Raw genomic sequence first — 18,122 nt, forward strand, 5'->3', positions numbered from 1 at the left:
TGCTCTTCTGGCATCCCCTGGGATTTTAGTTATCAATGACCAGAAAGGTCAAGAGCCAGTAGGAGGGGGGTCTGCACTGTTGCTTTTGTTGACCATTATAGATTAACCTTTACCCTGCTGTGGCAATCTAGGAAGGGTCACATGCTCATAGATTGTAGAAGAGGTTTAGACTGGAGCAGCAGATTTCTCAAGGAGCTGAAGTTTCATACATGAATTCCCGAGAGGACGATCAGTAATTCGCTGCCAGGCTCGATCGCTGAATACAAGAATTGGCAGGCTGATATTTTGTTGTCTAGGGATTAATTCAACAGACTAAAAACTAATAGAATTCCATTAATACTTATATTAAGGGTGTGACCATCAGCATATTTTTGGACTTTTTTCCTTTGGCTTGGTATCAGAAATACAAAAACTCCCTTACACAGACCGAATTTTCTGTAACTATTTTCACTTTATTCTTCTTTGAAAAGATTTAACCCAATATCAATTTTTAAACCATTGTGTGTGGTCTTCTAAAATAAGTTCCCACCACTGGTCTAAAGCTGTCCATTTTATCCAAACTTCTAAAGATTTTAGCAGATAGCTATTCCCTATAACCTTTTAAACTATTTTCTAAACATAATAGAATTTTTTTGTACTTTGGTTCCAATTTCGATCTTGCCATGTTGGATATCGCAGTGTAGCTCTGCTCTGATATAACAGGTGCACTACACGCTTGGGCAGGACATGTTACTTTCTTCTGGCTCCTTGCTGCTTCCCTCCACACCACCTTTGGCTTTGGTCTGTCCTCTGACCGGGATATCATTATTAGAAGCCGCAGGTTGTGTGGTATTGCTTCAGATTTCGCTGGAGGTGACGGGCGGGAGAATGTTAAGTCTCCAAAAGAAGAAATCTTGGGCTGCCAGAACAAACAATAAAAATCTGCTGCAAAAATGCAGAGAACGAGACTTATTTCACCAGATGTCTCAGTGCCTCAAAATGTTCACGTAACAAAACTGCATCTGTCTTTCCTTGGTCTCACATAATTCAGGAGAACGGGTCAACGCAAACCTCAAGGGGACATTTAAAAGAAAAAGTTTCCCTAGGAGGGTAACTGTCCAAGTCTATAGTTTCTATAGTCTATAGTTATTTTCTATAGGAAACTCCACATCAATAAAGAAGAAAACCAGCCCTTACTGGTCAATCTTGTAGTCATTCTTCTACGAGAATTCCATGTTATTCTTGTACGCACCATCTAAATTGTCATGTCTTGGGAATTACATTGATTTGCACAACATGTACAACTGTGAAATGGTGCGGATAATTGTAGCTCAGGTGTGAAGCAATAATGACAATCCGATGGAGACTGACACCATCACAGAATAATACCGCAATTATCCATCGACTTTTGCGAGAAGAACCACTCAAGAGCGTGGTGTCATGTACTGCGAGATGTGGACACCACAGCATTAAAATAAATTCCAGAATTGTCATTTTACACCACCTCCTCATACTGTATAGGTCCTTTTAAGGCCTCTAATACTTCAGTGTAATTACACATCCCAAAACAGCAGGTTGGGCATCAAGTCTTTAAGGGGAACATGTCCCCATGGACCTCATTTTCAATAAAAACAGGTTACAGAAGCCCATTACAGCTGGATTGCAAAGATGTCTTTCTGGCTTTTCGGTGCATTTGTATCACCATACAATTGTGTGTTTTAAACAAAACTGGCTCCCTGACAGAATCCGTTTCAGATACTCAGGTGTTTTGGTTTGGCTGCATTTAAAAATAAAAACATGTGACTTGTCTGTGCTGCTCTCTCTCTCCTCAGCTCTCAGCCCCCACCATTCCGCGTGTGTACAACTCCTCCCTCACTGATGTCAGCTCACCAGGCTGAGAAATCTGTTCTTGCGTGAGTGATGGAGCAGGTGGGAGGAGCTGTACAGGAGCACAAAGCTAGAGGCTGAGAGTGACAGTGCGTGAGGAGCACAGACTTTTTTTTTTTTTTTAAATGCAACCAAAAACTAAAGTCAATGCAAATGCTTAGAAAGACATTTATGCAATCCAGCTGTTATGGGCTTCTGCAACCCATCTTTAATGAAATTGAGGTCCCTGGTGACAGGTTCTCTAAGTGTATCTATTATTTCAATAAACTTTGCATCTGTAGACAAATGTATATCCACAAGGAATAATTTGTAACCTGTAGTATAAGCAGAGTGAGTTTTTCAGCACATTTTTTGAGTTAAAAAAAAAAACTCGGCTTATACTCGAGTATATACTGTAAATGTGTATTTGATGCTTGAATTTTGAATTTAGAGCCTTCTGTTTTCCCAGCAGTCTAACTAAAGTCTTTGGATTCAGTTTTCTATCTGGTTACATTGAAATATCACAGACCCATCTATAATTTACAGCTGAAGCCCATGCATCTTCTTTCGAGATATATAAATATGTTCAATTATACATTTTAGTTATTTAGAGTCTGTACAGTTTGTTTTATGGGCCCCAGTTACTGCCTTTAACTTATTAATAACCAGACATATACAGAGCCTCTTCTGTAATTTATGAGGAGAACGTGCAGTCTGTCTTCTCATAGAACACCACTTTATCATGGCGTTTTGGGTTCAGTAACACTTTGAACATACACAGAGAGGGGGACCATGAAAAACATAGCAATGGGAGTTATAACGTCAGTCTTCATTACCCTACCCCTAGCAGCATCTCCTGCCTTGTGTGGTAGAGTATTAAACCTAAAACAGCTAGGGGTCAAAGACAACCCACAGTACCATGATAGCTTCCACAAGGAAACCAGCCAATTCTCCGTCTACTTAAAGTGAAACACTTAATGGGAACCTTCACTTGCTCCAGAACAAGGCATACAGGATTTATAAGGACCTGTGGGTGGTTTAGTGATTCACCTATAGGATGCCACATGTCCTAAAAGATCCTCATAAAGAAAATTCCTTTGGGTAGCCGTAGAAAAATTCTAGGGCTACCGGCTTTTTTGAATTTGTCAGGTCCACTCGTCTGCCATTGGCTCACACTCATGGTGCACTTTTACCCTACATACACATCCTTCATGCTAGTTAATAGCACGCCACTTCCGGGTCTATGTAGGTGAGGTGTAAATGAAAAGTAGTCACATGGCACAACTAACATTCAATTCTTAAGGTTGAATGAGGGTCCGCACACCAAAAAGCTATTCTTGGTGGCCTCCAACACTAGAAATATACAGTGGAAGGACCAGGAGGCAATTGGCTCTCTCCACTGCAGCTCAGCTACCATATATATAATTGGAATATCCACTTCCAAAAGAAAAAAAAATAAATCAATTAGATTGGAATTCCTATATATCTAATTTTGGAATAAAATGACAAGTTTTAGACTGACATTCCTGAGCAGACTATAAATACCCAGCAAGTGTGTCCCAACATTACCATATATGTTGAACTTGTCAGGAAGATGAGCGTCTGCCAGACATCTCCAGCAGAGATTACATGTAAAATATTGACCCATGAATATGAGGTGGTTACAGGATCACAGACTATTTTTCATGAGGTTTAAGTCATCCCTACCAGGAATTTTAGTAGATCACTATAATAACATAAGGACTGGTTGGATTGGTTGTGACATGACCTTTGGCCAAAGGATTCATGTGTAGAAATACAGCAGCCACATACATCTATAAATGACCATCAGCAATTCTTTATATAACAATCATAATTCTGTATAATGGGTCTCATGGGTTCCAAGGGTTACCACCAATAGGGATTACAAAAAAAAAAAAAATTCTTTATTCAGAAACAGCAACATGCTTGTCCATGAGATGTATCCAATATTGAAGCCAGTCCATTCATTTTTCTGCTGAAAATTAGTAAAGACGAATCTTTACCATATCTTTGCAGCAAAATTTCATCTATGTTAAAAAAAAAAAACAAAAAAACAACAAAATAGAAAAATAACCCATATGGAGAGTATTTTGGACCTGCTAGAAAAGTCGCGTTCTTTAATTTCCAACATACAAAAAATAAGCAATCAAATAAATATTTTCTACAGAACGTGAGCATTTTATGTGTCTACATACAATTAATGAAAATAGCCACAATATTCGGAGAAACACAAGTATGACATCTATGAAATGATGCCCTTAAGAAGAGTGACATCTGCAGGTGACCTCAGACCAGGTGACATCATCCCCATAAGGCACAGCTGGGCTCAGTGGAAAATTATATAGATATTTTTATTGCAAAATTCTGCCTTTAGGTATTGAGTGTAAGAGTTTTCTCCCAAGGGGAGGCCATCATTACTCAGCTTAAAAATTGTGTTGTCACATTTTTTCAGAGTTTGCTGTTTTGGGCGTTCCTGAATTACTTTAGTTGAGGGCGAAAGATGACGTGCCAGCAATGTTTTAGATATGGCTTTGATGGATGATATATAACACAGTCAATTGCAGGAAATGCTGTTTTAGACATCAGACATCCCACAGACAGGTGCATTTGCTTATTCACCTTGCTGACTATATACTGCAATATGTTTACAGCTGACATGCTGAAGACACTTTACGTGATCAACACGTTTATATAGGAATTCAAAATATAAGCATATCCAAAAAACCAATAATGTTTATAAAAAAAAAAAAAAAAGGGGGGGGCCATTCAGACTTTACTCTAGGGGTGAGTACAGGCTTCAGCAGGCCACAGACTGAGATAAATATGCTGGTGATTGATTTAGGGATCTCTCTCACAACAATGGCATTAACATATCTGACTAAATTACCCAATCAGAAGACAAAAAAAAAAAAAAAAATTATTTTCCAATCATGCTAAACACTTTTTAACTGACTGAGCTAAGATTTTCCGTCAGCAAGAATGAGTTTTAGAAAAAAAAAAGTTTTTACAGGAAATATGATTAAGGCTACATTCACACAATGTATGCCGGCCATACCGCAGTGCGGCGGGCAAATATCGGCCCCCAGGTCCTATCTTTCTCCCGGCTATGGAACAATACGGTGCCAATACGTAGCGCTCCTGTATGGAGCCGTGCGCCCATTGCCGTGTATGCCGTATATATATGTCCCCCATACGTTTGTGTGAATGTAGCCTTAAGGCTACAGATGCCGTTTTTATGAAGCCAACACCTAGTGTGGATCCTAATGGGTGAGAACATATCATTGAGAGAAGCTGCTCCTCATTTTTCACTCCACTTCTGGTTTGGACTTCAAAATCTGCAGTGGAAAAACTGAACATGTGAAAGCAACCTTAAGAGAAAATGTAAAAAAATCTTGTTTTCACTAGAAGCATCTACCGGTATATTACAATCAAAATCACCTAATAATAGCAGTAGGGGTCCTTCCATATTCTAGTTTAATAGAAAGGATATTGTGAAGATCAAAAATACTTCAATATCTGGTAAGAACCTAGAAAGTCCTAATTCAACAGAGACTAAAATGCAAAGGCCACAGAAATGGTTCTTGGAAGTTAAAAGTTTGTCCAATAATGAATAGACTGACAATGTTGTTATCATCAGGAATTACCAACATACTCAAAATACTTATAGGACTAGGTGGATCTTCACAGAACCAGCGAGACGCAGCTCTGCTCATAAATGTCCACTTGTAGCAATAATCTCCCGTATAATCAGTTCCCCGGTAGCCGATCATCAACAATCCGTACTGTTTAGTAAATACTCGCATAGCAATGACATTTTTTAGATTCCTAAGAGCACAGAGCCAGGAGCTTGTCTTGAAATTGCTTCAAAAAAATCTGAAGTATAACACAGTACACAATGGCAAATGTCCTCCTCTACGATTCTATTCATCTACTGACTGTAAGGTCCACCAGATATGGATGATATGATATTATGGATGGAGAGATGAACCAAACTAAAAATGTTTAACAAAGATTTCTGCGGAAATGGCAGGGCTGAGAAAGGTGCAACCACTTTTCCAGGTCCAATCATCGTTACTGAAAAAGAAAAGATCCTCTTATGTCAGTCAAGGCGAACTTTTTAGCGGCTGAGTGCCTCAAACAGTAACCCAAAACCCCCTTATTTAGCGCGAGGTGCCAACCAAAAATTAAAGCAGTAACTTATTGCTCCCTGTTCAACAACTTTCAATCATATTGGCCTCCTGAGGACAGCAACACAGTAGAAAGATGGAAAATTTTCATAATTTTAGCTTCTCTCCAGTTTCCTTCTGTACACAGAGAATCCTGGGGCCAGCAGTAGGCCCTCCAAAGATATTTCATCCCTGTCTACGCATTCTCCCTCTTCCTACAGTCCCAGGTAGCGAAGTCAATATCAAAATATGACTGAAAGCAGCATTTTCTAAGTTGCTTGGAACTGCAGGAAGATTCTTTGAGTCCTGTCTGGTGTGCTGGGGCGATGGCCCGGGTGCCCACAGAAAGGGCTCCGAGTGCCACCTCTGGCACACGTGCCATAGGTTCGCCACCGTTAGTTTCAATTATCTTGTTTTTCATTTTTCCCTTTAACTTAACAGAAGAAAAACATGATACATGACGGTAACTTGTGGTTTAAACTGATACAAAATAAGACCATCTTTCATGCATAGAAAATTAAGGATGGAGTCATCAGTTACTTCAAAATAGTGCAGCAATTCACATTCATCTATCCACGGAAATAAAGGAAGGCCTGATGGATGATGTAAAAACGGATACTATTGGACAGCATTACAAGTCTATAGAAATCAATGGAGAGAAAAACAACAAACAAAAACAATCCGTTATTCATGTTACAAAGCGGAAGTTGCTTCATGGGCAACAAAATGCAGATGGAAACTTAGCCTTAGTCACTACTTCATCTTAGTAGACCCTCCATTCTGGGTCAGAACAAGGTAATGTGCTACTGGCTTAATCACTGAAAAGCTAAAGGATTTTATAATAAAAGTAAAAAAAACAAAGTTAATATTCATATCACACAAACATACCAAACTATTCAGGAAAGTATTTCATATTTTTTTTATTTCCGGAAAAGTTAATAAAATGAAAAGACTAGGGACAACTTCTGAACACGGAGGCGGCCAACCTGCACCCGTGATGCAAGTAATCCCCAACGGAGGACCAGCATGAAGAATATGCAATCACATTGTATTGTTTTCATGTTTATCTCAAAACAGGAACATGTTCCGTGAGTCATAGAAATCATTAATTCTATTCAGCGGGGAAAATAGCATCCATTCTTAAGCTGCCAGCCAGGCATTTGGATTCCACGTTCTTCACAATGGCAAAGAAAAGATACAAAAATTACATTCAACCATTCTGCAACTCCTGACTTGTCGATGTATGGCGGCGGCCTCGAACAATTTATAACGCGGGGGAAAAAATGTAGCGGTAATTGCTGACGCGGATGATGATGGCAATTATATTACCGTGTATCCTGTCGATAAGTTAATGACTTGTTTCTGTACAGCTGCTTGGTAAAGTTCACAGTCTTGATCCCCAGATCCAAAAACATTCCCAAGTGACCACCTAGCAGGTTATCTATTTAGTGTAATCAGGATCGAATAGAAATCTATGGATAATGGATGGGAAATGGAAATCACAGAGGGACTGATGGGCTGACTAGTGTATACATGTCCTTTCGAGACCAATATATTTCCATAGGGACAGGACATACTTACATAATTTTGAGTTGATCGCGGTCAGCACTAGACAGGGGCGTAACTACAGCAGTAGCAACCATAGCGGCTGCGATGGGGCCCACAGTGTAAGGGGGCCTTGATATCTGACCTAACACACTAAAGAATAGTGAATTTGCACCATTATATGCATGTTATTATGCATATATCTTTTACAGTACACAGCTGTGAGATAAGAAATGCCAGGGGAGGGGACGGCAGGACCTGTAATCTTTCATCTCTAGTTTCCTGCCATTTACTTCCCTCATGTGGTCTGCAGTTAGTGGGACGGACATGTGCCCTCAACCCCTCTAGGATGAGAAGACCCCCTAGCAAAGGGGGGCCAAAGCTTCTCCTAGTTATGCCCCTGGCACTAGGAGATTGTATATAACACCAAAGGCCTTAAGTACACAAAACACTGAAGATATGAGAAAAAAATTTCACCCTTTTATACATGGTCCAACACATCCTCCATGACGGCTGTATAAAAGTTTTATTTAAGGAGGTAATCAAATTTTAACTGAAAATGGATCACCAATTTGTTAAGGGTCAACCTTCTGAATCCAATGGGGATCAGCTGGTACAATGCAATATTACATGGCTTTCTACCTTGGATTATGGAGAGAGGGCACTAACAATGGGACCTCCGCAATGACGCCCAATGACATGCCCTAATGTTGCATCTGGAAAGGGGTTCATTAAAACAAGAGCCAAGCACTAGCTCCATGCATGTAGGAAAGAAAATGAAAAAAAATAATAGATTGTCTGCCTGTTTAGTAATTTCAATTAGCACTTGTGTCAATCATCAGGAACTATTGTGTTAACGTATAAGTGCTAACAAATGAATAGACAAAGACAGATTGCTGATAACTCGGACACTTGCTCCACATTCTCAATATAATTGCTTTCTAGATAAAGAGAGTCAAGAGCCTTCACCTGCTTCATTCAGTACGTGACTACCCTCCGTGGAGTCATAACGTATAAGGAAATAGGACTCGTTTTGTGTATGAATTAATGATCTAGGCAAATCCCAGAGGCCCGGAAGCCAATTGACTTGTATTACTCATGAGGTCAACAAATAACTTCAAGATAGCAAAAACACTCAGCTTTAAAAAAAAAAAAAAAAAATTCACACAATTCTACTGGAGCACCTTCACACTCAATACAGCTTTCAATAATAGGAGTCAACTCATATTAAATATTCTGCAAAACACAACCACAGAACCTAAGATCAAAAAAAAAAAAGTTACAGGTTTCCACGCATAGAAAAATATTGTGTCTTCATACATACACCTAAGCTACATTCTGTTAAGCAGAGTTCTGCTGCCATACCATTCACAACCTGTTGACAGGTGTTGCACAGTTTATGGGAAAAGACAAGGGGGTTCACATGATGAAAAAAAAAAATCTTTCCATTCCCAATCACCAGGTAGGAACCAGACCCATAAACTTCAACTAAAAAAGTAGACAAACAACATATATACAAAGTTGTTACTAAACTTTAGGATGTGGATGATGCCTTGACTTAGAAAGGGGTTTGCCCATGAAAGAAAGTTCTCAAATAATAACCTCCTAATGAGGTTTACACAATAAAGATAATTTTTTAACCCCTTACTTTACAATTTTCCTCAGTTTTATCACTATTTTAGCTCCAACAAAAAGTGTAGGCGGGGACTCTATAAGCAGACACATTATGATTCCTGTGTGCTATGAGCTGACAATGTGCTTAGATTATCAGGATACAAGCTTATCTACACTTTCATTTAGCTTCTGAACAGTCTACTAGTATCTGACACATAGAAAGAGAGATAAGAGATCCATGATATGCATGAGATGGATATAAAACACAACGACAATCTCAGCTCTGCTAACTCACCTATAAAGACCTTATCTGACTGTAGCTAGTAGAGGAATTCTCTACATGCTGCTTGCTGGGAGGAAGTGTCTGTCTGTGTCTGAGCTAGTCTTGTAATGCAGGTGGGGAGGGGCAGAAGGTAGAGAGCACTGCAGTGTGCAGACAAGAGAAGCTATTCATGAGAGGAATTTGACCAGTATCAGAAGATTTACAGTCGGATCCAGGGACAATCAAAAATGTAAACACTAGGACTGATTGAGGCAGGTTAGAATTATATCTGTGAAATGCTGTATTTTTGTTAAAAACAATTAATTAGAGAATGTGTTTTGTTATGCAGAGTATATTTAAGAAAGTTTTCTTCGTGGGAATAACCCTTTAAAAGGATTATCTTGGAACTATTAGTTCAATTGTTTCCTCAAAAAAAGAAAAAAAAAAAAAAAAAAAACACCTTACACATTATAGAGGTTACACTTGGTATTGCAGCTCAGCCCTATCCATGATTTTGCACTGACTGCACCAGCAAGGCAACTGATCATCTACGGTAGGAGATCAATTTTCAAAATACGGAAAAGGTGCAAGTGATTATAAAAACATGGCTACTTTTTCCTGGAACTGTGGGTTAGCTCCATAAATACAATACCACACTCCTGATTCGATCTAATGTGGTGCCATTTTTGCAAATAAGAGATCTACCATGAGAAACTTGGCATGTTATGCCACTCCATTATTCTAGAGAAAGTTATCTAGAGGGAACCTTCCATCATTATTAAAACCTTCACAGAAAATTAGAAGCACATGTTTAGATACCTAAGCATGAGTCCTTCTAAGTCATCAGTCTCACCAGATTTTCCAGTTTGCAAACCTTCAAAACAGCTGTCGTAAAAATTTACGAACCAGAATTTCTGGTAGGGATATCACCCTCTTCTTTAATCTTCCAGAAGGTCTTAAAAACCTTCCTGAGGGCAAAAAAAAAAAAAACAGCAAAACAAAACTGGGCAGGTTGTCTAGAGCATAGGACAATCTAAAGCTCTCTACTATCAGTGTGTTTTAATCACAAATAAGGCGGCCATGAAGGAAAGCTATTATGTAATTACTACATCCCTTAATGACTTCATCAATTATGTCACTTGTGAACTAAAAACACCAGTGAGGGGAGACAATGTATAATCTATGGGCCTGTTTGTTTTGAAGGATTTTGGCAAACAGTATGAAGATAGGATGCTTTATTCACCAAAAACTAATGTTCACCATATTGAAAACTCAGGCATACAGCCATAATACGGTGAGTAAGCCAAACTGGTCTGGAAAGCCCTTCACGATACCATACACCTGGCCCAGCATTATGGTCATGTACAGCATCTTAAAGGGAACCTGTGATCAGGAAGGTCTTTTTTATTGAGAGGGGTTCCTATAGCATTTTTAAAAAATGCCTGTCAAAAATATATATAAATCCAGTGCTTTTTCATCAATAATTTTACATTACCTGGGAAAAGGCACAAGCCATCTTCTCCTCAATCCCTCCTCACTCATGGGGAAGTGGGACTGAGGAGAAGATGACTTGTGCCCTTTGAACTGCTCTGACCCAGGACCCACCACATGCTGCGGTCATGTATCCAGGTTATCTAAAATAATTGATTAAAAAGCAATGGGATATGCATATTGCTGAAAAGGCAATTTTTTAAATAAACACATATGCTGTTGGAACCCATCTTCAAGTATGAACCTCCTCCCTGATTACAGGCTTCCGTTAATGCAAATTCATACATCTTTTTTTAACAAGATGCCTAGCGCAAAATGGTGCCATAGATTATGACCCCCATATTTCTCCTACAATCAAGAAATGTCTATTTCAGTGATGTGCATTTGCCTTTAAAGAAGTGTTCTAGATGGTAGACATCCTTGGTTCATCTTTAGGATCACCAGTATCAGATTGCCTGCGGTCCGGCACACATCATCATCACCACCACCAATATTTCTTTTAAGTTCCGAGAAAAGTACTTCACAACATTGGCTGTGACAAATTCCCCCGAGCAGGGGCAGATCTAGCTTTCGACATTTCAAACATTACCATTGAGAAGGGGCTCCCATCTAATAACATTGAAAACATATCAATAGGATAGGTCCACAATATCAGACATAGGGAGACCAACACCCAGAACCCTCACAGATCTGCTGTTCTCTGCAGCTGATACATTGATAAACAGGAAGCAGACAACTCTGCTCCTGCTGTAGTGGTCAGACCAGGTTACTGCAGATCAAGCTGCAGTGACTTTATTCAACCACTATACACTACCCCCCGCTCTTTAAGGTTGCCTTTACAACTCAGCTGGAGTCCCCACTAGAACTTGGCTCAAATTTGATGACAAGAAAACGGCTGCAGGTAAGTCTAGATGGAAGTTGACGGTTGAACAAACATTTGTCTAGTGTACGATGACTTTGTGGAGACAGCCGCAGACATTTCATCCATATTGACTGCTACGGCTGTTGAAACCAGCCTTACCTGTTCAATGTCACAGGTGATGGATGAGCAATCTTTCTGGGAACACTCTTTCGAGGGGGCATATTTACTGAATAAAAGGTGTTACATAAGCCCAAAACATCTTGCATCCAGCTATTGGATAAAACTTCTTTCTAGACAATGGTGGAGTGTTAGTGATTGCTTATTGTCAAATTGACACTAATAAATGTGGGCACTGAGCCCACCAATTACAGGTAGTTACTAGTAACAAAAAGGACTAGCTGGCACTGTGATTGGAAGGAGGCTTAAAATCCTCAAATTTGATCAAAAAATGTGTATATTTACTCTACCCATTGAAAATATCAAGAGTTGGCATGTATGGCAGAGGCAAAAGTAGTAGGTGTCTTGTTTGGGTAACATCTAAGGGGTATGGGTACAGAAGTGTTCCCCAATTACAGGACTGAGGCCCAGTGGCCGGTGGGGAATCATATAGGAATAAGAACATCAGCTAACTGAAAGTGTCCAGGCACTACACTTATGTTCCTCACACGTCCTAATGCCACTACCAGTAGTTATATTGGTTGTGGCTTCACCATCCTCCTCCTGAAGAATGGACATAGAAAGGGTCTGTCCTTCAGAAAACCCATTAACATCTCCACCTATTCATATCGCACCAAGCCAATGATTGTTCATCAACAATGGGGGCAATGGAAATATCAGATACAGTGCAGTGGCGCCTTCTACAGGATGCAAAGAAATGGAGCCGTTGATAGGTCCTCATTCAACCCCTAAGATGCCATGATAAATGGTAAGGCCCTTAGGACCCCCTCCAGTCAGGCCCTGAATATCATATTATAAACTTCCTGTATATGCTCCTATATTGTACTTGTCATAAGCCAATGATACACATGAACAAACACAATGAAGTGTAGAGTTATGTACACAAATTACAAGGTCTCTTATCATATTTCACAACGATATTACCGCTCCCAAATGTGCTACATTAACAGCAGCAGAAAAATAAACTTGTTTATTAAAATTTCTGCTACTCAAGGAAAAAAAAAAGTCATATAAAGCGTCACAACGGGAGACACAAAGGGGGCGCCGTAATTAAAACACAACCGTGTCAAATACACACTATAGTCAGATAAAAGTAAATGACATCATCAGGCAAATCGCATAAAGAAGAGAAAACTGATGACAGATGACATTTAATACAGACGTATGCGGAGATACCTACAGGCTGATCCTGGGGCTGGAGGATTATTAATTAGAATTATGATGAAGAGAAGAAGTTATTAAATCACAGAACAAACCCCACGTCCCTGACGGAAATGCGGAGACTAAATCATGGAATGAAGCGCCTGACTGCAACATATGATGTAATAAAAGATAATATACTAGGGGCCTGATGTATGCATGAGCCTAATGCAGAGGGGCTATCAGATTGCACTTCATCCCTCATGAACATATACTGGACTATGTTATCCGTACAGGCAATCATGGGCCCAGACTAAACATCCCATTTATTTTGGGTGGGAATCAAGTAGTGACATGTCCCACTTCAAGATAATAGACGGAAGAGAGAATAGTATTATATGCTGGCATATGGAGTGCCCAAGAGATAATAATACAGACCCCAACACCTAGTGTGTCTGCATATTGTATCCACAAACCGCAAGATCCATAGGAAGGAAGACAAAACCGGGGAGGCTTCAGTACAGAAGTGGACACCAAGGGATCTGAAAACAGTTAAACTTTTAGGCACAGCTTAAAGGGGATGTCAAAAGATTCCATGTTACCTCATACCCATAGTACTAGGATAACATGCTAATAGGTTGTGCCAGACAGCGAGGACTCACATTCTTCTTAATATCAATGGGTTGTCCTTTGGGTAGGGGAGACTATTCTGATCAGCGGGGCCCAAAAGATCACAAGAATCAGGGTCTCGTTACCCCTAATTGATAGAGCATTAGGCTGAGCAAATGTCAATTGATGTCTAGCGCTGGGCTTCTACAAACACGGAATAGAGCATCTGGATAGATGAAGGCCTGCTGCTCAATTAGGGGGATTGAGATCCTCATTTATGTGATCAGTGGGGGTTCAAAGGTCAGACCGCTACTGATCACAATATTCTCCTCTATCATGTGGTTAGGAGATAACCGTTACACATGGGAAAACTCTGGCAAGCATGTGCCCTGTGTCTCCATTCATAACCTATGGCACTGACCCCGAGGACTCCCATCATCAGATTTATCCACCAACTCTGATGCCTGAGGAAAACCGTTGAGGCACAAAAGAGCACCCCAAAAATCATCAAATCAATAGGTTACCCAAAACACAATTGAAAGGAATTCATACCCCCTGTTGCAAAAAAAAGTTGCAATTTCTGCTAAAGTCCACTTTTGCACAAAAGCTTTGCGTCAATATATCACCCTGAACATGAGAGATGCGACATCCGACTCCCCAAAAGCATTTACAACAACCTCCACTAGAACCTGGAATAAATATAATGGCGAAAGTTACACCAGCTCAACAGACATGCTGCTCTGGTGCACGGATTGGTAGAAGATATGCACGGCATTCCTCTTAATAGATCTGGTGTATCTTCTTCCATTATAAATTTCTCCCAATCCCTTTAACACAAATTTCCAGTGCCTCCTCCTCACTGAAGATTAAAACATATCATGGAGCATCCGAATGCAACACGTGATAATGCACAACCCATCAGTAATAGAACATGAAACGGTATATTATACCAAAACCCAACTTAGAAAGTGATATTATTATACAATGTTGCAAAACGATTATCTCCTCTATGCTATGGCAAATTCTAACTGCCTAAAGTTCTCGCTAAAGAGGAAACTTAGGAATAATTCAGAATTTGCGGAGATTACACAACATTCTACAACTCCGAGCCCATCTCTGTGGTCAGTCCATTGTATGATATAGTCACACACCATAGACAGTGAAAAGGCGTCCCCCTCCCCTCTCCAGACACAAGCGCTTAGCTGTGAGTGTCACTAAGATCCGTCTCCAGTGATTTCACACAAACAACAGGGTGAGCGCCTGCAACGGCCAGACTGAGGTTTACAAATGCCACATCCAGCGAGCGTTGTGTCCCCTGGAAGAATGGCCAGCTGGGGGAGGGGCAGACAAGCCCTGGCAGAGCGCAGATCACACTTGTGGTATAATTGCAGTTTGTGATGACAGCGTATAATAATTACAGCCTCCTTCATGCACTCGCTCACTGTGCCGCTGCCTGGCGCAATAACACAGCGCCACATAACGCATCCTCCGCAGCCCCCCGTCACACAGGTGACCCTCTCCTAGCCATATACAATGTACACCGAAGCCACATGGCTTCAAAATTGTATGGCGGGGTGGGGGAAGAAGCCAAATCCCCCCACTATATTCTCGCTGTAATTATATATACGAGGTGAGTAGACACCATTTGTGCCCCCTACATACTCCTTGGATGAACTTGATGGACATGCATCTTTTTCCATGTCATGTGACACATCAGGGCAAATGATCTGGGCAAAACACCTGCAAATAAATGATGGTTTTGTGCCAGGGGGTGCACGGATACATTCGCCCGTTATCATTCCATTTTTAGGATGGGTTATTTTATTTAAAAAAAAAACACCTATCAATCCATATTACAATCTACCATCACATTATGGACCACGCCGTCCGAGATAGCATACGTATTAAGGCGATATTGAGCTAACAGAGGGTTAAACACTGACATAACTTTATAAACCCGCACACAGTGCAACTACACGGGAGTATCAGTGCCGCACACCCATGTGGTTAGTAATTAGCGGAGAAAGTTATCAGCATAGGGGAGATTGGAGCATTGCAGCACCCCATCCATCCATCCATCATGCACAGGGGTCCTTACCTTGTGTGTTGTGCTGGTTGTTCTCCATGACACAGGGGTCTGCACTGTTCAGCTCAGCCAGTCTCCTGTTGGTGGCTGTCAGCTCAGATCTCAGGTTAGTCACCTCCTGGCTCGCACTCTGGATGGCCCCATCTATTCTGAGGGCCAGCTGCTTGTTATCCTCCATCATTTGCAGGATGTTGGCCTGGGGAGACAGGAGACAGAGAGCAGCATGGTGGGTACAGTGCACACACAGCGGCACTAGCTGCGCTCGGCAGCGCGTCCACTGAAGGAATGAGCAGCACTGCAGGAGACACAGCGCCTCCTCCACAGAGGACACCGCGCACAGGACACGCTCACTTTAAATGGAACCTACCATTGCGGCATAGGGGAATCTGCTAGGCACTTTCCTAATACCGCGGCCCTAAACCGCTTCTCACTCCCTTACCATGATAGGATATAACATAAAGCTAATCTATAGAAATATTCTACACTGTATCCATAGCAGATGCTGGCAATATATGTCCTCATAACACAAAGACTTACTTGTCTCCCCCCCTCCTGGAGCAGTAATGTTTGCGGCTTCCTCTTTCCCTTGTAAATCACAGCTACAAACTCATGAGCGCAGTTTCTTGGCTCCGTTTCCCCGTGTTCATTATTTATTCAATGCTGAGTCCCCAAGACAAACCATTCCCAGGCTGAGGCGGGGGGAGAGCAGAGCAGCGGCAGGACCCGCCGAGAGGCAGTGCGAGGTCCTTCCTGCCTGTCACATTACACCATACAGGGGGCGGGTGTGAAATCCATAGAAACTCACTGTACCAGGTGTGACCTGTCCTGAGACAAAGGGCTCATCAGTGTCTGATCAGTGCCTTAAAGGGATCAGGTCAGGTGATGTGTGGCAGCAGGATATAGGGGGTCCCTTATAGGACACTGGGTATGAGGGCACTCCCTGCCTGGTACTGCCTGGCATCCTGCCCATAGTAATAGGCTATGATTTTGGGGGGAACTGCCTGATAAGTGTAGTCTCTGTCTGGAAATAATGGGGACCCCCTGTTTCTGGGCTCATTCTGAATGGTATAGATTTGGACTTTGTTACCAGTTTTTACCCCCCACAGTTAGGGTATGAAAAATCCTTTCTAGAATACCCTCTATTGTGTGAAATCTTGCCCGTTTGCCCCAAATCTTGCCCCCAAGGCACTTTTAAAGGCCGTGTGGGGAGTCACTCTATTTTTGGTTCTATAGTACATATAAACTTGCTTATGGTGTCACATTTAAGATAAGAATTTAACGTTTCTGATTGCATCTGGTTTCTATGACCTTCAGATATGGAGATTGCATAAATATATAGAATAATACAGGAATCAGATTGTTGCGTCTTAGATCTGCAACTAAAGTGATATCTACCAAAATTGTGCATGATAAACCAGGGAGATTACTGATAGATCCAGGCACTGTGACTATGGTAATCTGCTTATATTTGTTATCCATGTTGTCCTGCCTTCTAAAATCAACTTTTAAAATTATGTTAATGAGCCATACAGGTTAAAGGGAACCTACCACCACAAATCTACCTATAAAGGTAGATTGGGTGGTAGGTGGAAAAATGGGACGTGAGGATAGCCCTTTTAAGGGCTAATCCTCACGTCCCCACACTTTTTTGTTAACTTTTATTAGACATATATTCAAATTTACTTATGCGGCTACTGGGGCGTGGAGTAGCCGCATCTGATGTTACACGAGGCGGCTACTCCACGCCCCGGTAGCCTCTTTTCCCCTCCTACTCACCCATCTTCGGCACGCAGCTCCGCGTAGCTGCGCGCCCTCGTCCGGCGATCCTGCCGTCTGCGCATGCGCAGAAGAGCAGGCCCGCGCCTGCGCGGTCACTGCTCCGAAACAGGCTATCCTCGCGTCCCATTGATCCACCTACCACCCAATCTACCTTTATAGGTAGATTTGTGGTGGTAGGTTCCCTTTAATAGATCCCCTCTGGGCTGTAGCTTCACAGGCTGTTACAGTATCTCCTCCTCCCCCTACTCCCTCAGCACTTCTGCCCTCCCTCTGCCTGCTATTATCTCACACAGTGGAAGGGGGAAGTGCTCTTACACAGTATAACAGCCTGTGAAGCGGCACATAGAGGGGATTTGGTAACGCCCCCTGAAGCCCTTCTGTCTCATTAGTATATTTTTTTGTTGATTTTAGAAGGAAGGAGGCCAGGGATAACATATATAAGAAGATTACCACATGTAATGGCCCTGGATCTATGAGTAAGTGTCTCTGGTTGTCAGAGTTTTTTTTTATAGGTACCTACCTGAG

The 18,122-nt window shown here is 41.4% G+C and overlaps 1 protein-coding gene across 7 annotated transcripts in view; it reads right to left on the reverse strand.

The window, feature by feature from the left end:
• Positions 1 to 18,122, reverse strand: part of KAZN (kazrin, periplakin interacting protein) — a 415,360-nt gene that overhangs the window by 126,005 nt on the left and 271,233 nt on the right. For 6 of the 7 annotated variants that reach the window (XM_072156132.1, XM_072156131.1, XM_072156136.1 and 3 more), the window contains exon 3: positions 15,831 to 16,014. In XM_072156132.1, coding sequence (XP_072012233.1) covers positions 15,831 to 16,014 — 184 coding nt within the window. Of the gene's footprint in view, positions 1 to 15,830; positions 16,015 to 16,355; positions 16,544 to 18,122 lie in introns of those variants that run through there. The other variant, XM_072156138.1, reaches the window with a different exon arrangement.

The sequence above is a fragment of the Engystomops pustulosus genome, chromosome 6, assembly GCF_040894005.1.
Source record: "Engystomops pustulosus chromosome 6, aEngPut4.maternal, whole genome shotgun sequence".
NCBI lineage: Eukaryota > Metazoa > Chordata > Amphibia > Anura > Leptodactylidae > Engystomops > Engystomops pustulosus.